Source organism: Nerophis ophidion, linkage group LG29 (assembly GCF_033978795.1).
Source record: "Nerophis ophidion isolate RoL-2023_Sa linkage group LG29, RoL_Noph_v1.0, whole genome shotgun sequence".
Lineage (NCBI taxonomy): Eukaryota > Metazoa > Chordata > Actinopteri > Syngnathiformes > Syngnathidae > Nerophis > Nerophis ophidion.
Genome location: NC_084639.1, coordinates 11,807,725 through 11,835,653, shown reverse-complemented (window position 1 = coordinate 11,835,653; position 27,929 = coordinate 11,807,725). Strand labels below are relative to the sequence as shown.

The window sequence follows — 27,929 nt, the reverse complement described above, 5'->3', positions numbered from 1 at the left end:
GGCCATTATGATATTGTAAACAGTTTGAACAGTAACACTGTTTTGACTATTGGAAAATAATACACCACTTAAATCAAGTGATTTTTTTTTTTTTTTTGGTGGCATATCAATAAGAGCCACAGCTTGAGAATCACTGCTAAATACTATATAGCCTACTGTGGTTTTGCAACTAGTTAAGGTATACTATTAGTTTAAATTTATAGTGCAAAGGATGAGATATTTTACAACCATGAAGGGAAATCATTTGATAAACTGTATGCTTTGGATTTTCTTCACAGAATAAAGAAAATTACGAGCCTAGGACTACCCAGCAGCCGGTAAGTCATATAGAGGATATTTTTTCAAACAAAAGAATATGACAATGATTTTGTTTTTTATGGCTCACATATAAACTTTTACAATAGAGCATTGCCCTTGCAGATAATTTTACATGCACAGTTACATATCACTATAACATTTAGGCTGCGTAGTGCCTGAAGAGTTTTAAGAAAAAAAACAAAATGCTTTTATGGATTTGCCAAGCCGGCTTACACTAGTAACGGCTACTTGTCAGAATAAAAAAAAAAATAAGAGTGTAATTTATACCATAGGAAATGTCTAATTTATTTTTTGTTATAATACTTGCTTGTATGACTTGCCATCTAAATGATGCTTTTGTTTGTACAGCACTTTACAGTACAGTGGATCCTGACTATTCGCAGGGTCTTGGATAGTAACCATGCTAATAATTAAAACACCACAAATAATAAAAAACTAAGCACTTTAATACATTTATAATGCATTTTATATATATATATATATATATATATATATATATATATATATATATATATATATATATATATATATATATATATATATATATACATATACACACATATATACATATACACACATATATACATATACACACAGTACAGGCCAAAAGTTTGGACACACCTCATTCATTGCCTTTTCTTTATTTCCATGACTATTCTCAATGAAGGCATCAAAACTATGAATGAACACATGTGGAGTAATGTACTTAACAAAAGAGGTGAAATAACTGAAAACATGTTTTATATTCTAGTTTCTTCAAAATAGCCACACTTAAGGGCATTCTCTTGATGAGTTTCAAGAGGTTAGTCACCTGAAATGGTTTTCACTTCACAGGTGTGCTTGAAGCTCATCGAGAGAATGTCTTAAGTGTGGCTATTTTGAAGAAACTAGAATATAAAACCTCTTCAATCCACTTTATTTATATAGCACATTTAAACAACAATGTTTCCAAAGTGCTGCACAGCCATGTTAAAAACAATATTATGCTCCACCAATGACTGAATAAAACAAAAAATGAATAAAAATAAAACCAATAAAAACAATATAAAAACAAATATGATTAAAAACTATTTTAAAGGGTAAAATCAATTAAAACAGTAAAATAAAAATAAAAGTGTATAAAAAACACAGAGGACAGAGGACCACACAACTCACGTAGTGTTAAAAGCCAAAGAATAAAAGTGGGTCTTAAGACGAGACTTAAAACACTCCACTGTGGAAGCAGTTTGAACATGGAGGGGCAGAGTGTTCCAGAGCTTAGGGCCGACCACAGAGAAGGCCCTGTCTCCCCTGGTCTTAAGTCTGGTCTTGGGCACCACGAGCTGGAGCTGGCTTTCGGACCTCAGAGCGCACGCAGGGATGTAAATTTGGATGAGGTCCGAGATACATTGAGGTGCCAGTCCATGTAAAGATTTAAAAACAAACAGCAATGTTTTAAAATCAATTCTAAAATGAACAGGGAGCCAGTGCAAACTCTGAAGAATTGGGGTTATATGCTGGCGTTTCCTGGCCCCTGTTAAAAGTCGTGCTGCCGCGTTCTGGACTAACTGCAACCGGGAGAGAGCTTTTTGGCTAATGCCAGCATAAAGTGCATTGCAGTAGTCCAGGCGACTTGAAATAAAAGCATGCACTACTTGTTCAAAAAGGTTAAAAGATAAAAACGGTTTAACCTTTACTAAAAGACAAAGGTGATAAAAACACGATTTTAAAACACCATTGACTTGTTTGTCTAGTTTAAAATCGCTGTCTATAGTGACGCCAAGGCTGGTGACTTTGGGACGCACATAATTTTGCAATGGTCCCAAGTCAGTGAGGGCCGGAACCAAAAACTAAAATTTCCGTTTTTCCCTCATTCATTATTAAAAAATTCTGGGCTAACCAAGCCTTGACGTCACATAGACAGTTAAGAAGGGGTGTCAGGGGGCCGTGGCTTTTTGAAATCGGCATATAAATTTGGCAGTCATCTGCATAAAAGTGATAAAACACTCCATGTTTCTTAAAAATATTTCCAAGAGGGAGGAGATAAAGAGCGAACAGGATGGGGCCTAAAATAGATCCTTGGGGGACACCACAGTAAAGCGGGGCAGAAGAGGAGGTGGCGTCCTCCAGCCTGACAGAGAAGGACCTCTCAGACAGGTAAAATCTGAACCACTCTAACGCAGTCCCCCTGACACCCACACAGTCTCTCAGGCGGTCTAAAAGAATTGTGTGGTCGACTGTGTCAAAGGCAGCTGTAAGATCTAAAAGCACTAAAATGGCAGAGCTGCCAGAATCAGACATTAAAAGCAAGTCATTAAAAACCTTTAAAAGTGCAGATTCAGTACTGTGCAAAGTTTTGTATCCAGACTGAAATGGATCTAAAGTGCTATTTTCATCTAAAAAAGGCTGCAGTTGTGCCAGAACACATTTCTCCAAAATCTTTGACACAAAAGGTAATTTGGAAATGGGCCGATAATTTGACAAACTTGTCGGATCAAGACCTGGTTTTTTAATCAAAGGCTCAACAACAGCTTTTTTACAAAAGGAGGGGACACAGCCAGAAATCAAGCTGCTGTTGATAATGTTCCTAACAGACGAATCAATAGTGTCCCAGATTTCTTTAAAAAAGTGAGGGGGGACTGGGTCTGTGGAACATGAGGGTTTTAGCTTGCCGACTATTCCTGTAAGTTCAGGCATGGACACAGGCTCAAAGTGACAGAACACAGTCGAGCACTGAGTGGCCACATTAAAACTTAATGGAAAACGAGAAAGATTTGCCCGAATAGAAGCAACCTTATCATTAAAAAAGGAGAGAAATTTTTCAGTAGTTTCACTTGTCATCTCCAGTGAAGTGGCTGGATTCGGTTTAAGAACATTACTAATAGTATTAAAAAGAACACGTGGCTTACTGATGCTATTTAAAATTAAGTCTGACAAATATTTTGTTTTCTCAGCTTTAACCACACTTTGATAATTTCGACAGTTTTCTTTTAAAATTTGATAGGAGACTTCCAAGTGATCCCCTTTCCACTTGCGCTCCGCCCTTCGCCACTCACGCCGAGCTGTGCGTGTGGTTTTATTGAGCCAAGGTTCCTGTTTTGGTTTGGGACGTATAGCTCTGAGGGGCGCTATACTATCCAGAATCTTAGAACATGTCGAAAGCGATTCATGTCGAGAGCGATTCGGACCGAGAAAGCGACGATTTCCCATTAATTTGAGCGAGGATGAAAGATTCGTGGATGAGGATAGTGAGAGTGAAGGACTAGGTGAAAAAAAAGGCGAGGGCAGTGAGAGCGATTCAGATGTTATTAGACACATTTACTTGTATAATTCTGGAAAATCCCTTATCTGCTTATTGTGTTACTAGTGCTTTAGTGAGATTATATGGTACCTGAAAGTTGGAGGGGTGTGGCCACGGGTGTGGTGACCGCCAGTGTCTCCGTTGGGAGGAGGTAAGAGAGTCCGCAGCTGCAGGAAAACTCAAGCTCCGCTCATGTCTACGGTAAGAGCCGACTTATTACCACAATTTTCTCGCCGAAACCTGCCGGTTGACATGTGGTTGGGAACCATGTTCGCTTGACTGCTCTGTTCCATAGTAAAGCTTCACCTTCGGGAATGTAAACAACGAAACACCGGCTGTGTTTGTGTTGCTACAGCCGGCTGCAATACACCGCTTCCCACCTACATCTTTCTTTTTTGACTTCTCCATTATTAATGGAACAAATTGCAAAAGATTCAGCAACACAGATGTCCAGAAAACTGTTTAATTATGCGATTAAAGCAGACTACTTCTAGCTTGGATCAGAAAACTGTTTAATTATGCGATTAAAGCAGACTACTTCTAGCTTGGATCAGGCTGGAGTTGCATCCCAAGAACACCATAGCTACTGTGAAGCATGGGAGTGGACACATCATGCTTTAGGGTTGTTTTTCTGCTAAGGGGACAGGACGATTGATCCGTGTTGAGGAAAGAATGAATGGGGCCATGTATCGTGAGATTTTGAGCCAAAACCTCCTTCCATCAGTGAGAGCTTTGAATGGTTGACCAAATACTTATTTTCCACCATAATTTACAAAAAAATTATTTAAAATTCCTACAATGTGAATTCCTGGATTTTTTTTTTCACATTCTGTCTCTCACAGTTGAAGTGTACCTATGATGAAAATGACAGACCTCTGTCATCATTTTAAGTGGGAGAACTTGCACAATCGGTGGCTGACTAAATACTTTTTTGCCCCACTGTAGTTGACTTGTAGAAGATCTAAAAGCAGGTGTTGATTGAATACTTCCCTGCTGTGAGATGTTTCATGATGTTGCTGGTGTACAACCTCTTGTGCTAAAAAAAAAAACATGTTTTTTTTTTCCCACATCTTTATTTCCACAAATTACATATAGTACTGATAAGAGAACCGATGAATATTGGGATCGATAAAATCCTAACGATACTCATCCCTAAACAAGAATAGACTGGGATCCACTATACTATAGTATAGTCTTACTTTTTGACTGCTTTTCGGGCCATTTGTCTTTTTCATTGCAAAATATGGTAGTGCACCAACATTTTCTTATACTCCTCATGACAACTGTTCATTTTTTCCTGTGTTCTACTGTTAGTTTGCCACCCCTACCACGTTAACGTACTCCCACCATGTTTTGGGGAAGCCGTGGCCCGAAACTGGCAAAAATGTCATCGCAGGTAATGTGAGCCTCTTCACATATGTGTGTATATCAATTTGTCAAATTTGTCATGACTTTTTTTTTTCCAGGACCAGGTAGAGAATGTGTCAGTTCGTCTTCCAGTTCAGGTTCAAAGTAAGTCTGAAAGGGTCTCTTGGTTTATGTCCTGTTGTTTTGTGAGTCAGACCTCTAAGTAGACACTTCGTAAACAGGAAGTTCTCCATCGATGACTTTGACATCGGCCGACCCCTCGGGAAAGGCAAGTTTGGGAACGTGTATCTTGCCAGAGTGAAGGAGATGCATGCCGTCGTGGCTCTGAAGGTGCTGTTCAAGTCTGAGATGGAGAAGGAAAGTGTGGAGCACCAGCTCAGAAGGGAGATCGAGATCCAAGCCCGTCTCAAGTAAACGCTTGCACGTTTTTTTTTCCCCCCACACATTTTCTCAAAGGCACAATGGAAATACAAATAGTATGTTACAGGCTCAAACTGTCACCATCAGACAGCCCTAACTGCACAGGAGATATATTAAACATTATCAGTAGAATACGATATCAAAAGCCTACTGAAATGAGATTTTCTTATTTAAACGGGGATAGCAGGTCCATTCCATGTGTCATACTTGATCATTTCGCGATATTGCCATATTTTTGGTGAAAGGATTTAGTAGAGAACATTGACGATAAAGTTTGCAGCTTTTGGTCACTAATAGAAAAGCCCTGCCTTTACCAGAAGTATGTGAGCGTGACGTCACGAGTTGCAGGGCTCCACACATATTCACATTGTTTATAATGGGAGCCACCAGCAGTAAGAGCTATTCAGACCGAGAAAGCGACAATTTCCCCATTAATTTGAGCGAGGATGAAAGATTCGTGAATTGGGATATTGATAGTGAAGGACTAGCAAAAGGGAAAAAAAGCGGCGGCAGTGTGAGCGTTTCAGATGTAATTAGACACATTTACTAGGATAATTATGGAAGATCCCTTATCTGCTTATTGTTTTGATAGTGTTTTAGTGAGATTTTAAAGATTGTAAAGAGATACTTTGAGGTCGGATGGCTGCGGTGAACACAGTGTCTCAGAGAGAAGCAGAAGAGCCAAGCTCACAGCTGCCTTTTTTGACAGCTGGTGCAGGACGACGAATAATCCACTTATGTCTCCGGTAAGATATATATCACAATTTCCCCATCCAAAAACATGCTGGTTGACGTAGAGAAAACATTAGATTAGATAGTACTTTATTTATTCCGTCAGGAGAGTTCCTTCAGGAAAATTAAAATTTTCAGCACAATCCCATTCAAGATCAAACAAACTATACAGGAAGACAGAACAGGATCGCTGACGGGTCTGCCGGCTTCCAGCGCCCCTTACAAAAAAGATGAGATACAGGTAAACAAGGGGGGAGATAGGAGAAAAAAATAGAAGATTAAAATAAAAAAATCGGTCTTAGCCTGGGCCCTGAAGAGGGGGTGCAGACTGAGGCCAAGGGACATGTTCGTTTGACCGCTCTGCTTCACAACAAACAAAGAAATACCGGCTGTGTCTCGGTGCTAAAGGCAGCTGCAATCCACCGCTTTCCACCAACAGCATGGTTCTTTATAGTCTCCATTATTAAATGAACAAATTGCAAAAGATTCAGCAACACAGATGTCCAAAATACTGTGTAATTATGCGGTTAAAGCAGACGACTTTTAGCCGCGAGTGGTGCAGCGCTAATATTTCCTGACAGTCGGTGACGTCACGCGTACGCGTCATCATTCCGCGACGTTTTCAACAAGAACCTTGGGGAAATTTAAAATTGCAATTTAGTAAACTAAAAAGGCCGTATTGGCATGTGTTGCAATGTTAATATTTCATCATTGATATATAAACTATCAGACTGCGTGGTCTGTAGTAGTGGGTTTCAGTAGGCCTTTAAATATAAACAGAGTCACCTTTTAATGGCAAGTGTCAGCATGCATTCTTTTTGCTTAAGTGAAGTGATTTATATTTATATAGCGCTTTTTCTCTAGTGACTCAATGCGCTTTACATAGTGAAACCCAATATCTGAGTTACATTTAAACCAGTGTGGGTGGCACTGGAAGCAGGTGGGTAAAGTGTCTTGCCCAAGGACACAACGGCAGTGACTAGGATGGCGGAAGCGGGGATCGAACCTGCAACGCTCAAGTTGCTGGCACGGCCGCTCTACCAACCGAGCTATACCGGCCCATGTTAAGGTCACTCCCTCTTTTTGAGTTCCAAAAGGGCAAAAAATAGGCAGTCAGTCCCCTGTAACTGCTTTGTATTGGACGCTGACCCACATTTGTGGTAGTGCTCAAAACTCACGTGAAGTCTATATATCAAGCAGAAGAATAAGTGCTTATTTTATTTGAACAGAAGCGTGGATAGAAACATGTTGCAGCAGAAAGTAAGCAACTATTGACCGTAAATTAGCAAGAAGATTAAAGGCCTACTGAAACCCACTACTACAGACCACGCAGTCTGATAGTTTATATATCAATGATGAAATATTAACATTGCAACACATGCCAATATGGCCGGTTTAGTTTACTAAATTACAATTTTAAATTTCCCGCGGAGTTTCTTGTTGAAAACGTCGCGGAATGATGACGCGTGTTTGTGACCTCTCGGGTTGTAGCGGACATATTAGCCCAGCACCACTTACGGCTAAAAGCCGTCTCTTTTCATCGCATAATTACACAATAATTTGGACATCTGTGTTGCTGGATCTTTTGCAATTTGTTCAATTAATTATGGAGACGTCAAATAAGAATGCTGTTGGTGGAAAGCGGTGGATTGCACAGAGCAGTCAAGCGAACATTTTTCTCTACATCAATCAGCAAGTTTTTGGATGGGAAAATTGTGATATTAAGTCGGTTCTTACTGGAGACTTCAGTGGATTATGGCACCTCCTACTGTAGCTGTCAAAAAGGCAGCTGTGATCTTGGCTCCTCGGCTTCTCTCAGACGCTGGCGTTCACCGCAGCCATCCGACTTTCAGGTATGACCGTATAATCTCACTAATATACTATTGACACAAAAAGCAGATAAGGGATTTTCCAGAATTATCCCAGTAAATGTGTCTAATTACATCTGAAACACACCCTCTGCCGCCGCCCGGAGCCGTCGCTTTTTTTTTTTAGTGCCTCACTCTAACTTTCCTCTTCCACAAATCTTTCATCCTCACTCAAATTAATGGGGAAATCGTTGCTTTCTCGGTCCGAATAGCTCTTGCTGCTGGAGACTATGATTGTAAACAATGTGAGGATGTGAGGAGCCCTACAACCCGTGATGTCACGCGCACATCGTCTGCTACTTCCGGTAAAGGCAAGGCTTTTTTATTAGCGACCAAAAGTTGCGAACTTTTTCGTGGATGTTCTCTACTAAATCCTTTCAGCAAAAATATGGCAATATCGCGAAATGATCAAGTACGACACATAGAATGGACCTGCTATCCCCGTTTTACATAAGAAAATCTCATTTCAGTAGGCCTTTAATAATAGCTTTGACAAAGTAATACAACCGCAAATTATGCAATATGTTACCTCATACGTCAGCAGCAAAATTAGAAGCCTTTGGAACCCATTATAAAATGGTTCTATTATTTATATGCCAAATAATACATTATGTTGCAGAAAGGTCAACGAAAATGCAAAACATACTCCTTATAGTGAATCCTGTAATTCTATTAATCATGCAGTAATCCTTTTTCCCTTCTTTTCAGCCATCCCAACATCCTGCGCTTTTACAACTATTTCCACGATCGAAAAAGGGTGTTTCTGGTGCTGGAATACGCTCCACGCGGCGAAATGTACAAGGAGTTGCAGCGGTGCGGACGATTTGACGAGCAACGCACTGCAACTGTAAGCAAAACATACCAGGCCGACATCGCTCTTTTTGGAGCGATTAGTGATTATCTCTTCCATGAACTAGTACATGGAGGAGATAGCTGATGCGCTCCAGTACTGCCACCAGAAGAAGGTGATCCATCGTGACATCAAGCCAGAGAATCTGCTTCTCGGCTATCGCGGAGAGCTGAAAATAGCCGACTTCGGTTGGTCCGTGCACGCGCCGTCACTCAGGTAGGCTGAATGTTTCTGACGAGTCGTCTTCACAAACAGTTTGTGACGTGTGTGGTGGTCTGTGCAGACGTCGCACGATGTGTGGCACGCTGGACTACCTCCCTCCTGAGATGGTGGAGGGCCACACCCACAGCGAGAAGGTGGACCTGTGGTGCATCGGGGTCCTCTGTTACGAATGCCTGAATGGGAATCCGCCCTTTGAAACGACCAACCATGCCGAAACATACAAAAGAATAGTGAAGGTAGGGTTGTACGGTATACCGGTATTAATATAGTACTGCGATACTAATGAATCATATTTGGTACTGTACAACCTCTAAGAAGTACGGGTACCCCGTCGTCATCTCATTGCCAGTCTACGAGCAGACGAGCATGCTTGGCAGCGCACAAGCAGACAGTGTGTAGACAGATAAGGGAGACCGGGCGCATTTTGGCTTAAAAACTGACGATAAAGGTGAAGTTATAACACTGAAACTTAAAACTGTATACATGTTTAGAAACAGTATTTCATGGTTTCCAATCTTCACAAGGAAACCTTGCAATGTATTCTATCCACAAATTGCAAAAAATGGAGTAGACGGAGTTATTGTGATGTGGAGAAATTCCATATTTTGACCACTTTTCCCAGGTTTTCCATATTTTTAAAACTCTTCTCTTACACACACGTAATAAAGGTGTTTGATGTCGTTTGCTGCTACATTAACCACAAAATTAGCACTACATTGAACATTTTACCGCTACTGGGCCGACGTTTCCCGAAAGATAATGTTGAGAAACTATTTTAAGCATTGTCCAGCTCTTTACTGACATATACTATTCATGTTCAAATAACTTTTACTGCAAATTAATATCGGTTGTCAGTCTCCTTGACGACGAATAATCAGTATCTGCCTTAAAAAAAAACATAACGTTTGATCTACTATTTTTATTTGTTTGCAGAGAGCAGTTTGATAGACTTAATTATGTGGGCATTCTAGTATGTTCTTGGCCAGGCCCTCGGCTCTGCTTGTTTGGGCTGAGACTGATCAAATCAAATCAACTTTATTTATAGAGCACATTTAAAATTTACCACAGGGTTAGCCAAAGTGCTGTACAATGGGCAGGTTAAAAGATAATACGAGAACCGAGCAAACACAACAAAAACAGAACATGATAAAAAATAACACATAAAAACAGTTTCACAGCAGGTGTATTATGGGGCGCCATTGCAGGATGGATATCACTTAGTGTTAAAAGCCTTGGAATAAAAGTATGTTTTTAAGAGAGATTTAAAAACAGGAAGAGAGGAGGCTTGTCTAATACTCAGAGGTAGGTCGTTCCAGAGCAGCGGCGAAAGGATCGGCATATGATCAGAGAAGACAGTCGCAAATGTCCAAATTTAAAATCACACAAACCATACGAGAGCACTAAATCGATTGTATGCCCGCCTTCATGTGTGGAACCACACACAGACTGTACAAAGTTAAATGAGTCAATTACAATCAGGAAGCTTCTGGAAAGCGACTCGTCTGGACAGCAGGTGTGAATATTAAAACACCCACAATAAGGACACGATCATATTTGGGCAGGATTTCAGCCAGAAATTCAGAAAAGTCAGTTATAAAGTCTTTGTGGTACTTGGGTGGTCGATAGAAGATGGCACACAGGACGACATGAGAAAGACCCAGTTCAAACATGCACAGTTCGAAGCTTGAAAAGGAGGATTGCGGACGGTAATGACGGCATTTAAAGTCATTTTTAAAAACGACTGCTAATCCTCCTCCTTTTCGACCGGACGACCGCGGAGAATTAAAGTAGGAACATTCTGGAGGCAGAAGTTCATTAAGAGGGGCGGACTCACCGGCTCTCAGCCATGTTTCCGTCACACAGAGGAAGTCAAGTTCGCGGTTTGCTGCAGCTGTGTTGTTTGTCTTCAGGATTGATACCTCAACAGTCGATTGTGGAGCGCTTCATTTGCATCTTAAAGGACAAACTGTCGATGGCTTACTTAGAAAGGGCGTTAAAATGTGACCGTGGAGCAAAATTTACACCAAAGCTTAAGCAATACATGTTTTTTAGACTACAATGAAGTGTGTAAAGTTGTGTCATAGGTCCCCTTTTAAGGTGGCCTGGTTTTTCCGAGGTAAAGGTATATTTGTTTTTACACAAGTAAACACTATTTTCGTTTTTCAGGTGGATCTGAAATTCCCTCAGGTATTCTCTGCAGGCGCACGGGACCTGATCTCCAACCTGCTCCGCCACTGCCCCAACGATCGCCTCTCGTTACAGAACGTCATCGATCACCCATGGGTGCGCGCCAACTCCCATCGGGTTTTGCCTCCCATCTGTCCCACTAAAACGTCTTGATCATCCCACCTGCTCTTGATGGAGATTTTAGTTTTTGCTTTATTTCGCGGTGATTGTTGTACAGTGTGGTTTATTCCTAGGTAGTTAAAATGTATTTGTTGTTTTATTGTCATCTTATGTCTAAAAAATGTTCCTGATGTCAAAGTGCTGTACTCAATGCTTTCGCCTGATTGTAGGGCTTGAATTTTAAATTTTTAATAAACATATACTCCTGTTGTGGATTGGGTCTATTATCACCAAAAATGTAATTGAGTGGATTTAAAAACAAATACTATATACAAAAATGCCATTGGGTACAGCGTTAGTCATGAGTAGTCTAGTAGGCTAGTAGGTTGATAAATTGAGCACCTTTTTGACGCTGGGGCCGCATTGGGTTAAAACAATTTGGCTGGGGGCTGGACTGTGTGTGTATGTGTGTGTGTGTGTGTGTGTGTGTGTGTGTATATATATATATATATATATACATATATACACACACACACACAATGGGGCAAAAAAGTATTTACTCAGCCACTGATTATGCAAGTTCTCCCACTTAAAATGATGAACGAGGTCTGTTAATTTCATCATAGGTACACTTCAACTGTGAGAGACAGAATGTGAAAACAAATCTAGGAATTCACAGTGCAGGAATTTTAAAGAATTTATTTGTAAATTATGGTGGAAAATAAGTATTTGGTCAACCATTCAAAGCTCTCACTGATGGAAGGTTTTGGCTCAAAATCTCACAATACATGGCTCCATTCATTCTTTCCTTAACACGGATCAATGGTCCTGTCCCCTTAGCAGAAAAACAGCCCCAAAGCATGATGTTTCCACCCCCATGCTTCACAGTAGGTGTGGTGTTCTTGGGATGCAACTCAGTATTCTTCTTCCTCCAAACACGACGAGTTGAGTTTAGATGAAAACCAAAATAGAACTTTTTGGTATAACCACATGACATTCTCCCAATCCTCTGCTGTATCATCCATGTATCCATTTTGGTATAAACTCAACTCGTGTTTGGAGGAAGAAGAATACTGAGTTGCATCCCAAGAACACCATAGCTACTGTGAAGCATGGGGGTGGAAACATCATGCTTTGGGGCTGTTTTTCTGCTAAGGGGACAAGATGATTGATCCGTGTTAAGGAAAGAATGAATGGGGCCATGTATCGTGAGATTTTGAGTAAAAACCTTCCATCAGTGAGAGCTTTGAATGGTTGACCAAATACTTATTTTCCACCATAATTTACAAATGAATTATTTTAAAATTCCTAAAATGTTCATTCCTGGATTTTTTTTTCTTATTCCATATCTGAGTTGAAGTGTACCTATGATGAAAATTACAGACCTCTGTCATCATTTTAAGTGGGAGAACTTGCACAATCGGTGGCTGACTAAATACTTTTTTGCCCCACTGTATATATATATTTTTTTCTTCTCGCGCACTATTTTACAGAGTGCGCACTCGCTCTGCGTTCGCCTGACACTGTGGTGCAAGCACGATGATGTCATGTTATCGATGGGAAAATGCATTTTTAGACTATATAATTTGCCTGAGCGCCTTGGAGAAACAAACTGTAGAAAACGGATTAGAAAGGACAGATTTTTAGAAAATACAATTAAAAAAAAAAAATTTTTTTTTTTTTCTAACTTGGGACTTCCTGCGGGCTGTATCCGGTTCGCGGGGCGTAGTTTGGGAACCCCTGCTCTAGTATCCCTGGAGGAGAGGGTTCGAATCCCACCGCTGCCAAATTTATTTCTTTTCCCGTTTCCTTTTTGAATTAAATACTTAATTCTTTGCTGAGAGAAACTCTTTAGACATTTTCTTTAAATTTAATCAGTAATAATACATCTAATACAACCACGACATGTGATCGACTACTTGCCAACCTTGAGACCTCCGATTTCGGGGGGTAGAAAAAGTGGTCGGCGGGAGGCGTGGTTAAGAAGGGAGGAGTATATTTACAGCTGTTGTGTGCGCAGTTGTGCACTGCACTCTAAAAGCTGTAGACGTTATTGTCACATATGCATGATTGATTGATTGATTGAAACTTTTATTAGTAGATTGCACAGTACAGTACATATTCCGTACAATTGACCACTAAATGGTAACACCCGAATAAGTTTTTCAAATTGTTTAAGTCGGGGTCCACGTTAATCAATTCATGGTACAAATGTATACTATCAGCATAATACAATCATAATCATCATAGTATATACATTGAATTATTTACATTATTTAAAATCCGGGGGGTGGGATGAGGAGCTTTGGTTGATATCAGTACTTTCGTCATCAACAATTGCATCAACAGAGAAATGGACATTGAAACAGTGTAGGTCAACAATTGCATCAACAGAGAAATGGACATTGAAACAGTGTAGGTCTTAGTAGGATATGTACAGCCAGCAGAGTACATAGTGAGTTCAGATAGCATAAGAACAAGTATATACATTAGAAATACATTTGATTATTTACATTAGGTTATTTACAATCTGGGGAGATGGAAATGAAGGAGAGTATTAGTAAAGGGTTGAAGTTGCCTGGAGGTGTTGTGGTGCATGTACAGTAGATGGCAGTATTGTCCTGTTTTAAAGTGTCACAACATTGCTGTTTACGGCAGATGAAAACGTGACTGCTGTTGTTGTGTGTTGTTACCGCGCTGGGGGGACGTTAATGAAACTCCCTAACAATAAACCCACATAAGAAACCAAGAACTCGCCCTTGATCATTTTACAGTTATAACGTAATTGGGCAGATACGCTATTTACTGTATATTGTGGGAAAGCGGACATGAAAACAGGCTGTCCTCACTCAGGTCCGCATGGAGCTGGAGGGGGCGTGGCCTCCAGCTACGCCTGAATTTCGGGAGAAAATTTGTCCCGGAAAGTTTTCGGGAGAGCCGCTGAATTTCGGGAGTCTCCCGGTAAATCCAGGTGGGTTGGCAAGTATGCTTTATAACAGGGGTCACCAACCTTTTTGAAACCAAGAGGTACTTCTTGGGACTGATTAATGCGAAGGGCTACCAGTTTGATACACACTTAAATAAATTACCAGAAATAGCCAATTTGCTCAATTTACCTGTAATAAATAAATCTATATATATATATAAAATAAGTGGGTATTTCAGTCCGTCATTCCGTTGTACATTTTTTTTCCTTTTACGGAAGGTTTTTTGTAGAGAATAAATGATGTAAAAAACACTTAATCGAACGGTTAAAAAGAGGGGAAAACACACCAAAAAAAAGAAAATTAAATTTTGAAACATAGTTTATCTTTAATTTCGACTCTTTAAAATTCAAAATTCAACTGAAAAAAATGAAGAGAAAAACTAGCTAATTCGAAATGTTTTGAAAATCTTTGTAAAATAATTTATGAAACATCATTAGTAATTTTTCCTGATTAAGATTAATTTTAGAATTTTGATGACATGTTTTAAATAGGTTAAAATCCAATCTGCACTTTATTAGAATACATAACAAATTGAACCAAGCTATGTTTCTAACAAAGACAAATCAATATTAGACTATGAAATAAGATTTACATTTGATTCTACAGATTTTCTATATTTGCCAGAATAATTTTTTTTTATTTTAATCATAATAAGTTTGAAGAAATATTTGACAAATATTGTACTTAAAAAAAAACAGGCTAAAATGAAGATTTAAATTAAAATGTATTTATTCTTATAAAAAAAATACTTGAACATTGATTTAAATTGTCAGGAAAGAAGAGGAAAAAATTTAAAAGGTAAAAATGTATATGTGTTTAAAAATCCTAAAATCATTTTTAAGGTTGTATTTTTTCTCTAAAATTGTCTTTCTGAAAGTTATAAGAAGCAAAGTAAAATAATAAATGAATTTATTTAAACAAGTGAAGACCAAGTCTTTAAAATATTTTCTTGGATTTTCAAATTCTATTTGAGTTTTGTCTCTCTCAGAATTAAAAATGTCGAGCAAAGCCAGACCAGTTTGCTAGTAAATAAATCAAATTTTAAAAAAATAGAGGCCGCTCACTGGTAAGTGCTGCTCTTTGAGCTATTTTTAGAACAGGCCAGCGGTCCCTACGGGCTACCTGGTGCCCGCGGGCACCGTGTTGGTGACCCCTGCTTTGTAACAACGATAAATGGGCTATTTAGCTATTTAGACAATGTTAAATTGTGTTAATCACCCTTTTAGACAATGTTAAATGTGTTATTTACATTTTTAGACCACGTTAAATGTGTCATTTACCTTTATAGAAAATGTTAAATGTGTTAGTTTTTTAGACAATTTTAAATGTTATTTACCTGTTGCACACACGTTGGCAACGGCTCGCTCACCACAGTAACACTGAATAACTGGAACCCAAACACGTATAATAACAATTACAAGCTTGAAATTAGCTTCCGATGCTGTATATTGTGTCGAATAATATTTATCACATATTAATAAGTCGTCGATTTAGTCCCTTTTTAATTTGTCACCGGAAGCTTTGTTAAGTACTTCCGGTTCAACTCTTCCGGTTTCATACCGCTCATATTTAACTCCCCTTGCTAAAAAAAAAAAATCCCGTGTTTTCTTTAGGTATGCGTTTTATATGTTTTTTGTTTTTGTTTTTTTGATGTATTGAAATTGAGTTAAATTGCTTAAACATGGCGGGTTTACCGCCGGGGGATCCTCAGCTAGTGTCCATGATAGTGAATCACCTGAAAACACAAGGACTATTCGACCAGTTTCGGAGGGATTGCCTGGCAGACGTTGACACGAAGGTAATTGCATCAAATACATGTTATTTATATTTACACACACATACACTTTACTATATGTGTTTGCTAATGTTTACTCTAAGTTCAATTTAACGTCTGCAGGCCGACGTCCAGTTGACTTTTTATCAATCAATCATCCATCCATCTTATTCCGCTTATCCGAGGTCGGGTCGCGGGGGCAGCAGCCTAAGCAGGGAAGCCCAGACTTCCCTCTCCCATGCCACTTCGTCTAGCTCTGGAGTCTCAAACACGCGGCCCGTGAAATGTTATTTTGTGGCCTGCATCGTGATGTGAAATTTAGTGTTGGTGCGGCCCGCGAATTTCATATTTGTACACCCTCGATTTTTCCGTGAGCCTCTCCCAATTTGTGTATGGGGCGGTATAGCTCGGTTGGTAGAGCGGCCGTGCCAGCAACTTGAGAGTTGCAGGTTCGATCCCTGCTTCCGCCATCCTAGTCACTGCTTTTGTGTCCTTAGGCAAGACACTTTACCCACCTGCTCCCAGTGCCACCCACACTGGTTTAAATGTAAAAATTAGATATTGGGTTTCACTATGTAAAGCGCTTTGAATCACTAGAGAAAAAGCGCTATACAAATATAATTCACTTCACTTCACTTCAATTTAAAGTGACCCTCCAGGGGTGATCATTCTCCCGAATTTCACTCAAACAAAATTAAGGGGACACAGTGGAGGCCCTGCCTTTAACGTCCCTCTACGACATGTACAAATAGCGTTCCAGCCCAGCCATGTGTTGTATTTAGATTCTGTAGACGCAGTAAGCGACAGCCAGACATATTTGATCAACAGTCACACAGGCCACACTGAGAGTGGCCGTATAAACAACTTTAAGACTGTTACAAATATGTGCCACACTGTGAACCCACACCAAACAAGAATGACAAACACATTTCTCCCGTCCAAAGGCAAAACCTAGTAACTCACTTCTAGCTGATTTTGAGAAAACGAAGGAAAACCTATCTATCTTGATGCTGTCTTACAAAGATCTACAAAGTCATCAAACGTACAGATGTTTTCTTGAGCTTTCATTTTTTTTGCCGATTGAGCCATGGATTGAATATGCTCTCATGAACGTGTGCCCTTTCTCCAGATATTTTATTACAATCTCGGGTGGGCCCCATTCTGCGTTTGCACATTGGCCAAGAGCCGTGTACAGCGTCCAGTTTTTATTTTGACCTCCACAGTTATCTGCCCAAAAGAGTATGCAAGGGGAAGAATCCAGAACAATACATTTAATGAAGGTGTTTGCAACGTCCAGGGCCAATCTTCCAAATATCCCCTCGTGCCATAATGTCACATAATCAGGTTGACCGTCGGCCGCCATTCGTGCAAATGTCTCATTAAAGACAATAATGCGGCTGACAAAGAAGCCCCGATTGGTCCCTTGAGATACTAGGTTTTTCTGTTGTATCTACGCGGTTATGTGGTAGTTGCTAGGTCCTGCCATGCGCGTAACAGCTTACTTACGGGACAAATTACAATATCGCGTACACTAATGTAAAGCATATCACCTAGGAACTCCAAAATTATTATCAGCTCAGTTTTGACCATAATTGAGTTACTGGGTTTTGCCTTTGGACGGGAGATTTTGGGATTACATCCGCACCGTAACACAACATAAACACAACAGAACAAATACCCAGGATCCCATGTTGTCTTACGGTGCGGATGTTTTCCCAAAATGTGTTTGTCCATCTTGTTTGGTGTGGGTTCACGGTGTGGCGCATATTTGTAACAGTGATAAAGTTGTTTATACGGCCACTCTCAGTGTGACCTGTATGGCTGTTGATCAAGTATGTCTTGCAGTTACTTCCGCAGGTCTGCAGAAGCCTCATACAATATGTGATTGGGTCTGTACACTGTTTGTATGGTGGAGAAGCGGACGAGACGGCAGTTCGTAGAGAACGCTAAAGACATTGCCATCACCAGACGTCCTTACTATTGTTGTTCTGGTGAACACCGGGAGAATGATTGCCCCGGGAGATTGACGGGAGGGGCACTGATATTTGGGTGTTTCCCAGAAGATTCGCGAGAGTATGTTGCTAGGGCGGGAAAGCCATTCAAAGAAGGTGAAATTAGTAAAAAGTGCATGTTAGATCTTTTTAAGAAAACTTTTCTTGCGGCCCAGCCTCACCCAGTTTCTGCATTCAGTGGCCCCCGGGTAAATTGATTTTGAGACCCCTGGTCTAGCTTTTCCCGGGGGATCCCGAGGCGTTCCCAGGCCAGCCGGGAGACATAGTCTTCCCAACGTTTCCTGGGTCTTCCCCGTGGCCTCCTACTGGTTGAACGTGCCCTAAACACCTCCCTCGGGAGGCGTTCGGGTGGCATCCTGACCAGATGCCCGAACCACCTCATCTGGCTCCTCTCGATGTGGAGGAGCAGCGGCTTTACTTTGAGTCCCTCCCGGATGGCAGAGCTTCTCACCCTATCTCTAAGCGAGAGCCCCGCCACCCGGCGGAGGAAACATATTTCGGCCGCTTGTACCCGTGATCTTATCCTTTCGGTCATGACCCAAAGCTCATGACCATAGTTGAGGATGGGAACGTAGATCGACCGGTAAATTGAGAGCTTTGCCTTCCGGCTCAGCTCATTCTTCACCACAACGGATCGGTACAACGTCCGCATTACTGAAGACGACGCACCGATCCGCCTGTCGATCTCACGATCCACTCCTCCCCCACTCGTGAACAAGACTCCTAGGTACTTGAACTCTTCCACTTGGGGCAGGGTCTCCTCCCCAACCCGGAGATGGCACTCCACCCTTTACCGGGCGAGAACCACGGACTCGGACTTGGAGGTGCTGATTCTCATTCCGGTCGCTTCACACTCGGCTGCGAACCGATCCAGAGAGCTGAAGATCCCAGCCAGATGAAGCCATCGGGACCACATCATCTGCAAAAAGCAGAGATCAAATCCTGTGGCCACCAAACCGGAACCCCTCAATGCCTTGACTGCGCCTAGAAATTCTGTCCATAAAAGTTATGAACAGAATCGGTGACAAAGGACAGCCTTGGCGGAGTCCAACCCTCACTGGAAAAGTGTCCGACTTACTGCCAGCAATGCGGACCAAGTTCTAACACTGATCATACAGGGAGCGGACCGCCACAATAAGACAGTCCGATACCCCGTACTCTCTGAGCACTCCCCACAGGACTTCCCGAGAGACACGGTCGAATGCCTTCTCCAAGTCCACAAAGCACATGTAGACTGGTTGGGCAAAATCCCATGCACCCTCAAGAACCCTGCCGAAATCAATGTTTATTTATATAGCACTAAATCACAAGTGTCTCAAAGAGCTGCACAAACCACAACGACATCCTTGGTAAAGCCCACACAAGGGCAAGGAAAAACTCACCCCAGTGGTACGTCGACAATGATCACTATGAGAAACCTTGGAGAGGACCGCATATGTGGGCAACCCCCCCGCCCCCCTTTTTTTTGAGCCAAGGCACATTTTCTTTCATTGAAAAATACGGAGACACACCGCCAGCACAAATCATTAAAAAATGAAACTCAGCAGCCAAAATGACAATAAAAAGTGGTTGTCGCAATTGTTTGATACGACTTTAAACCATAACCAAGCATGCATCTTGTCTCAAAGTAGGTGTACTGTCACCACCTGTCACATCACGTCGTGTTTTAGTTTTTGTCTTGCGCTCCTATTTTGGTGTCTTGTTCTCTTTATTTGGTACTTTCCTGTAGCAGTTTATGTCTTCCTTGACCCCTATTCCCCACACCTGCTTTGTTTAAGCAATCAAGAATATTTCAGTGGTTTATATACTTTGTGGGGACATTATTGATTGTCATGTCATTTGGATGTACTTTTTGGACACTGTCTTTGCTCCACGGTAAGTCTTTGCTGTCGTCCAGAATTCAGTTTTTGTTTACTTTGTAGCCAGTTCAGTTTTAGTTTTGTTCTGCACAGCCTTCCCTAAGCTTCAATGCCTTTTCTTAGGGACACTCACCTTTTGTTTATTTTTGGTTTAAGGATTAGATACCTTTTTACCTGCACACTGCCTCCCACTGTTTCCGACATCTACAAAGCAATTAGCTACCTGCTGCCACCTAGTGATATGGAAGTGTATAATGTGGTAAGTCTGCCGATCTCCAGACAGTACAGACATTGAACAACGGCACATTATTTGCTGATCATAAAAAAAAAATATTTTTTAACCCAAATAGGTGAAATTGTATAATTTCCCACGGCACACTAGGCACAGGGGTTGAAAAACACTGTCCTAGGGGACCGAAAGCAATATATGTCGAGCAGATCTAACATGATATAGTGAAAGTCCAATCCATAGTGGATCTAACATAACCGTGAGAATCCAGACCAAAGTGGATCCAATATAGTAGCTAAAGTCCCGTCCAAAGTGGAGCCAGCAGGAAACCATCCCAAGAGGAGGCGGATCAGCAGCGCAGAGATGTCCCCAACCGATACACAGGCGAACGGTCCATCCTGGGTCCCAATTCTGGACAGCCAGTACTTCATGCATGGCCACCGGACCGGACCCCCTCCACTATGTTATGCATCGTTTTAACCATTCATCCACGCGGGGACGGTCCGAAACAATCCTTTTTGAGAAGAGGAGTGGGAGCGTCTAATTGTCGTTACCGTGTGGACAAGCAAACCACCACATTTCGGTAACGACGAAATCGCCGTGCCATCATGTGACCGTGGGAAAAGAGAAGACCACACGAAACAGGTCTGCTAACAACAAGAAAGGAGAACAACAAAACTGTTTATTGGTATTGGCACTAAGGCAACAAAGCCTTATCTATCAACTAGATGTGTAGCCGAGACACATACATTGGTAGTGTACTATATATATATTTACATATAAATATACATTAATACACACAAACATATATATATATATACATACATATGAACTTCTTAGCAGTCTTAAGGGACAAGCTCTAGCCTATTCAGCCGTTTTCCGCCTGGTACTAGTGTTTGACTTGTTTCCATTCAATAGGGTAACATATGTTAAATAGTATGGGGCAGTGTTTCTTAACCATAGGGCTACGGCCCGACATCGCCCCCGAGAGAGGCACAAGAAACATACAAAATAACATTACCGAAAGCAATGGATGTCGAGCGGATCTAACATGATATTGTGAAAGTCCAATCCATAGTAGATCCAACATAACCGTGGGAATCCAGACCAAAGTGGATCCAATATAATTGCGAAAATTCCGTCCAAAGTGGAGCCAGCAGGAAACCATCCCAAGCGGAGGCGGATCAGCAGCGCAGTTTTTAGACATCACTCTGCTAATATTTGTACCATGAATTGATTAAAGTGGACCCCGACTTAAACTTGTTGAAAAACGTATTCGGGTGTTACCATTTAGTGGTCAATTGTACGGAATGTGTACTGAATTGTGCAATCTACTAATAAAAGTTTCAATCGATCAATAATGCAAACTTGCTTGTGTGTTGCAGCCATTGATGCTATTGACCCTGAGTTTCAGTTTTTATTACTAAACAATGCAATTTAAAGTTAAAGTACCAATGATTGTCACACACACACTAGGTGTGGTGAAATTGGTCCTCTGTATTTGACCCATCCCCTTGATCACCCAATGGGAGGTGAGGGGAGTAGTGGGCAGCAGCGGTGGCCGCGCCTGGGAATCGTTCATGGTGATTCAACACCCAATTCCAACCCTTGATGCTGAGTGCCAAGCAGGGAGGTAATGGGCCCCATTTTTTTTAAAGTCTTTGGTATGACTCGGCTGGGGTTTAAAAACCAAACATCTGATCTCAGGGCGGACACCCTAACCACCAGGCCACTGAGTAGGAGGCCAATGAACATTACGATCCCAATGTTCATTGCAAGCATGTTAAGATTACAGTAACGTACAGGAAATGATGCATGGATACAAATATTATGACGCAAATTTATTACATCATCATCGAGCTGGATGCAATCTTACTTAGAGGCAGAAGTGGGTAGAGTATCCAGAAATTGTACTCAAGTAAGAGTACTGTTACTTTAGAGGCGTACTGAAATGAGATTTTCTTATTTAAACGGGGATAGCAGGTCCATTCTATGTGTCATACTTGATCATTTTGCGATATTACCATATTTTTGCTGAAAGGATTTAGTAGAGAACATCGACGGTAAAGTTCGCAACTTTTGGTCGCTAATAAAAAAGCCTTGCCTGTACCGCAAGTAGCAGACGATGTGCGTGTGACGTCACGGGTTGTGGAGCTCCTCACATCCTCACATAGTTTATAATCATAGCCACCAGCAGCAGGAGCAATTCGGACCGAGGAAGCAACGATTTCCCCATTAATTTGAGCGAGGATGAAAGATTTGTGGATGAGGAAAGTTAGAGTGAAAAAAAAGAAAAGGCGACGGCTCCAGGCGGCGGCAGTGGGAGCGATTCCAATGTTATTACATACATTTACTGGGATAATTCTGGAAAATCCCTTATCTGCTTATTGTGTTAATAGTGTTTTAGTGAGATTTTAAAGTCATACCTGAAAGTCGAAGGGCTGCGGTGAACGCCAGTGTCTCTGAGAGAAGCCAATGGAGGAGCCAAGATCACAGCTGCCTTTTTGACAGTCGCAGGAGGAGGTCGCATAAACCGCTGAAGTCTCCGGTAAGAGCCGACTTAATATCACAATTGGTTGACATGTGGTAGAGAAACATGTTCGCTTCACCGCTCTGTTCCATATTAAAGCTTCACAACAAACAAAGAAACACCGGCTGTGTTTTGGTTGCTAAAGGCAGCTGCAATCCACCGCTTTCCACCAACAGCATTCTTCTTTCTAGTCTCCATTATTAATTGAACAAATTGCAAAAGATTCAGCAACACAGATGTCTAAAATACTGTGTAGTTAAGCGATGAAAAGAGACAACTTTTAGCCGTGCGTGGTGCTGGGCTGAAATGTCCGCTCTAACCAATAACGTCACAAGCACGTCAACATAAGCGTCATCATTCCGCGACGTTTTCAACTGGATACCCCTTGGGAAATTTAAAATTGCAATTTAGTAAACTAAACCGGCCGTATTGGCATGTGTTGCAATGTTAAGATTTCATCTTTGATATATAAACTATCTGACTGCGTGGTCGGTAGTAGTGGGTATCAGTAGGCTTTTCGAGATGTATTACTCAAGTAAAAGTGAGGAGTAGTCACCCAAATATTTACTTGAGTAAAAGTAAAAAGTATGTTGTGAAAAAACTACTCAAGTACTGAGTAACCTGTTCGTTTAATGATGACGGCAACAAGTATTGCACAAAAACATAAAAATAGCAATGAACAAATTCACTGCCAGAAATATCTCTTAAGCAACTAAAACAATAATATATATTAAATAATGTATATTTGGTTTTACACCGCATTGAAAAAAATTTTGAAAATTAATTTTACCTTTGCAACCTCATTATACTATTGGCTAAGTTTTATATTCATAAATGTAAGTTTCTCAATACCCGACCTGTTTTTTGTGCCTTTAAAAAAGATTCAGAACCCTACATTAAAACACTCTACCTCTAACAACCAAAAAGCTGTGAAAACGATGATGATGTGTTCCAAATTTAAGTTATTTACTGAGATTGAGTGAGCCTATGGCTTTGCACTTTCTTTATTTTACATATATATATATATATATATATATATATATATATATATATATATATATATATATATATATATATATATATATATATATATATATATATTTTGGATTGTATTTTAGTTACTTTGAATTTATAACCCCGTGGCACTGTTTTGTACGGTTTTTATACTTTTCTGAAACTGTTTTTAACTGTTTGTAAATGTTGAAATTTATAAATAAAGGTTTATTAAAAAAAGTGTGCAGTTAATCTTGTGACCGCCTGGCTCTGTTTGATTGGTGAAATGGAGTCAAACGTCACCAGTGACTGCATTTTATTGGTGAAACGGAGTCAAACGTCACCAGTGACTGCATTTGATTGGTGAAACGGAGTAAAACGTCACCAGTGACAGCATTTGATTGGTGAAACGGAGTCAAACGTCACCAGTGACTGCATTTGATTGGTGAAACAGAGTCAAACTGTACACCTGGCTTACCGAAACCGACTCCAAACCAACGATGGTGAGAGTACTGTTGGCAGATATGTCAAAAGCTTTTGATGTAATTGACCATGGCATCTTGATGCAAAACATATTGGACTTAGGACTGTGCCCATATCTGACGGCCTGGCTCCATAGTTACATCTCAGGAAGGAGACAGAGAGTGGTGGCAAATTGAGTTCATAGCCCCTGGATTGAAGTTACATTTGGGGTACCACAAGGGGGTGTTGTCTCCCCATATGTCTTCCTCCTTTACATGGCTACTCGGAATGCTGTGTTTGAGGACACCCTTGATGTGGGATATGCAGACGACATCGGGCTATCGAGAGCGATCCCTAAATCCAGCATCATGTCAGACACAACCATGTGCCAGGAGGCACAAAGGCTTGACGAATGGGCAGCAAATTAAAAAATGATACTTAACGGGAAGAAGTCAGTAGAACTCCAAATATGTTTTGCCCGTAATCCACCACAACCTCCTGCACTGATCTTGGGGGGACAGGAGGTCCCTGTCGTGGAAACAACAAAGTACCTGGGTTACCACCTCGACCAAAACCTCACTGGAGATGTGCACATCGAGAAGGCAATAAAAACCGCCTCCAAGCGACTGCATTACCTCACAGTCATGGCGAGACATGGACTACCTGCCGACGACCTTGTTACCATCTACACCAGGGGTGCCCATTACGTCAATCGCGAGCTACCAGTCGACCGCGGGGGGTGTGTCAGTCGATCTCCAGCCAGGCTTTTAAAAAAAATAGACCTAAAAATTAGTGATCATCAATCTTCACCAAGACGTAGCTTAAATGACATTCATGGTACCGGAGGGTCTTGTGAGATGACGCTGGCTGCTGCAAGATCATTATTATGAAAATATGACCGAGAGGAAGGCGAGAAACACTTTTTATTTCAACAGACTCTCGCGCCGTACCTTCCGTCAAAACTCTAAAGGCCGACTGCACATTTCCTATCTTCACAATAAAAGCCCTGCTTCATGCTGCCTGCGCTAACTAGAGTCTCGGAAAACTGGCGTGCACAAGCGATCCCTCAGAAAGCTGGCGTGCACATCACTTGTGCACGCCAGCTTTCCGAGACTCTTATTTTGTTAGCGCAGGCTTTTATTGTGAAGATAGGAAATGTGCAGTCGGCCTTTAGAGTTTTGACGGAAGGGACGGCGCGAAAGTCTGTTGAAATAAAAAGTGTATCTCGCCTTCCTCTCTGACATTTTTTCATAATAATGAACTGGCAGCAGCCAGCGTCATCTCACAAAACCCTCGGGTGCCGTGAATGTCAATCAAGCAAGCTACGGAATTTGCCGCCAATGTTTTTCTTGTAAAGTGTATGGAAGCTGGATGAATTAGATGCCAAAAACCAACCACTTTCATGTGGTACTGTACAGAAAGGACAACTTTTTTTTTCCTCCATTTGAAAATGTGGGCGTTATCATCATTACTGTCTGATTCCAATCAATGCAAGTCATCAGAATCAGGTAATACACCAACTTATATTCTTGTCTTTGTGAAAGAAAGACATCTATATGTGTTACACATGCTGTATTATCATTAAACACGATTAACTTGTTTACAAAAATGTCTCTTTCATAAATAAATAAATATAAATGATATATATAAATGAGGTAGAGCCCCTCGAGTTGGTCAATTAAAAAGTAGCTCGCCTGCAGAAAAAGTGTGGGCACCCCTGATCTACACCACTCTCATCAGGCCGTGTCTGGAATATAGCTCAGTGCTCTTAGTGGGCTGCTCCAAAAAACAACAGGCAGAGCTAGAGCGAGTCCAGAAACGTGCCTGTAAAATCATTACAAGGAGAGCTGGAAACATCTCACAACCCCTACCATCACTCCAGACCAGGAGAGAAGGCTGCAGTGAAGCTGGTCAGGGATATGCATGATGAGCAACATCCTTTGCATGACCTGCTGAACCCGAGCCCAGAGCAAAGACAAAGAGACTTAAAAACTCTACCCTGCACGCTGCAATTAAGCTGTATAATGACACAAATTAAATAAGTAATATAGTTGTATACCAGAATGCTAACAGTTTCCATGCTGCTGCTGCCGTGAGGATGTTCAAAATTTTTAAAATACTGTTTGTTCTTTTAATTTTTTATTGTTGTTTGTTTGATATCTATTGTAAAGTTCAGCTGTTTTTTCAGTGGGGACTCGGCTCCACTGCAAGCATGAATAAATAAAGTCAAGTCAGTCAAGTCAAACGTCACCAGTGACTGCATTTGATTGGTGAAACGGAGTCAAACACCAACAGTGACTGCATTTGATTGGTGAAACGCAGGCATGTGATAGATCCTAATTTGAAGGTCTGTCTGACAAACCAAACAAACAAAGCGTGTATTAACAGATCGATAAAAATCCGTAGCGAGTAGCGAGCTGAATGAAGATAAATGGAGCGGAGTAAAAGTAAAGTTTCTTCTCTATAAATATACTCAAGTAAAAGTAAAAGTATGTTGCATTATAACTACTTTTAGAAGTACAATTAATCCCAAAAGATACTCAAGTAGATGTAAAGGAGTAAATGTAGCGCGTTACTACACACCTCTGCTTGGAGGGGAGGAAACAGGTGGTAGAGGTGAACGGCAGCGTGTCCCCTCTCCTCCTACCCCTCCCCTCCTTCAGTAAGCTGTGGAGTCCCCCAAGGCAGTATATTAGGGCCGGTACTTTTTAGAGGCGGTATAGTACCGAATATGATTCATTAGTATCGTGGTACTATACTAATATCGGTATACCGTACAACCCTAGTAGATAGAGGTTTTATATTTGTGTGTGTGTTGTGTGTTTGTTGCAGCCCGCTTACCTGAACTTGAAGCAAAGAGTGGACAACTTTGTCTCCAACCACCTGTCCAACCACACATGGAGCCCTCAGTTGAACAAGAACCAGCTGAGAAACAACATCCGACAGCTCGTGTTGCAGTAAGCATGTTGGTCCTACTCTCCTGTGGGAATGTGGCCAGACTCAAAACAACATGTACAGTCGTGGTTAAAAGTTTACATACACTTACTTGTAAAGAACATAATGTCATGGCTGTCTTGAGTTTCCAATCATTTCTACAACTTTTATTTTTTTGTGATAGAGTGATTGGAGCACATACAGCCCCAAAACATGATGTTTCCACCCCCATGCTTCACAGTAGGTATGGTGTTCTTGGGATGCAACTCAGTATTCTTCTTCCTCCAAACACGACGAGTTGAGTTTATACCAAAAAGTTCTATTTTGGTTTCATCTGACCACATGACATTCTCCCAATCCTCTGCTGTATCATCCATGTATCCATGTTGGTATAAACTCAACTCCTCGTGTTTAGAGGAAGAAGAATACTGAGTTGCATCCCAAGAACACCATACCTACTGTGAAGCATGGGGGTGGAAACATCATGCTTTGAGGCTGTTTTTCTGCTAAGGGGACAGGACGATTGATCCGTGTTAAGGAAAGAATGAATGGGGCCATGTATCGTGGGATTTTGAGCCAAAACCTCCTTCCATCAGTGAGAGCTTTGAATGGTTGACCAAATACTTATTCTCCACCATAATTTACAAATAAATTCTTTAAAATTCCTACAATGTGAATTCCTGTTTTTTTTCACATTCTGTCTGTCACAGTTGAAGTGTACCTATGATGAAAATTACAGACCTCTGTCATCATTTTAAGTGGGAGAACTTGCACAATCGGTGGTTGACTAAATACTTTTTTGCCC

General features: G+C 41.0%; 2 protein-coding genes and 1 long non-coding RNA gene across 5 annotated transcripts in view; all 3 read left to right on the top strand.

The window, feature by feature from the left end:
- Positions 1–11,613, top strand: part of aurkb (aurora kinase B) — a 39,166-nt gene extending 27,553 nt beyond the window's left edge. The window contains exons 3-10 of one of the 2 annotated variants that reach the window (XM_061891872.1): positions 279–317; positions 4,913–4,994; positions 5,065–5,110; positions 5,188–5,376; positions 8,695–8,833; positions 8,904–9,052; positions 9,120–9,294; positions 11,225–11,613. In XM_061891872.1, coding sequence (XP_061747856.1) covers positions 279–317; positions 4,913–4,994; positions 5,065–5,110; positions 5,188–5,376; positions 8,695–8,833; positions 8,904–9,052; positions 9,120–9,294; positions 11,225–11,398 — 993 coding nt within the window. In that variant the 3' untranslated portion in view covers positions 11,399–11,613. Of the gene's footprint in view, positions 1–278; positions 318–4,912; positions 4,995–5,064; positions 5,115–5,187; positions 5,377–8,694; positions 8,834–8,903; positions 9,053–9,119; positions 9,295–11,224 lie in introns of both variants that reach the window. The other variant, XM_061891873.1, reaches the window with a different exon arrangement.
- A 650-nt stretch (positions 11,614–12,263) lies between these two features.
- On the top strand, positions 12,264–14,096 carry LOC133546024 (uncharacterized). The gene is made up of 2 exons (XR_009804963.1): positions 12,264–13,718; positions 13,764–14,096. It is a non-coding gene; the product is annotated as an uncharacterized LOC133546024 (long non-coding RNA).
- A 1,764-nt stretch (positions 14,097–15,860) lies between these two features.
- The window catches only part of bod1l1 (biorientation of chromosomes in cell division 1-like 1), a 70,657-nt gene continuing 58,588 nt past the window's right edge, over positions 15,861–27,929 (top strand). For both annotated transcript variants that reach the window (XM_061891870.1, XM_061891869.1), the window contains exons 1-2: positions 15,861–16,129; positions 27,023–27,147. In XM_061891870.1, the coding sequence (XP_061747854.1) occupies positions 16,013–16,129; positions 27,023–27,147 (242 nt within the window). In that variant the 5' untranslated portion in view covers positions 15,861–16,012. The remainder of the gene's footprint in view (positions 16,130–27,022; positions 27,148–27,929) is intronic.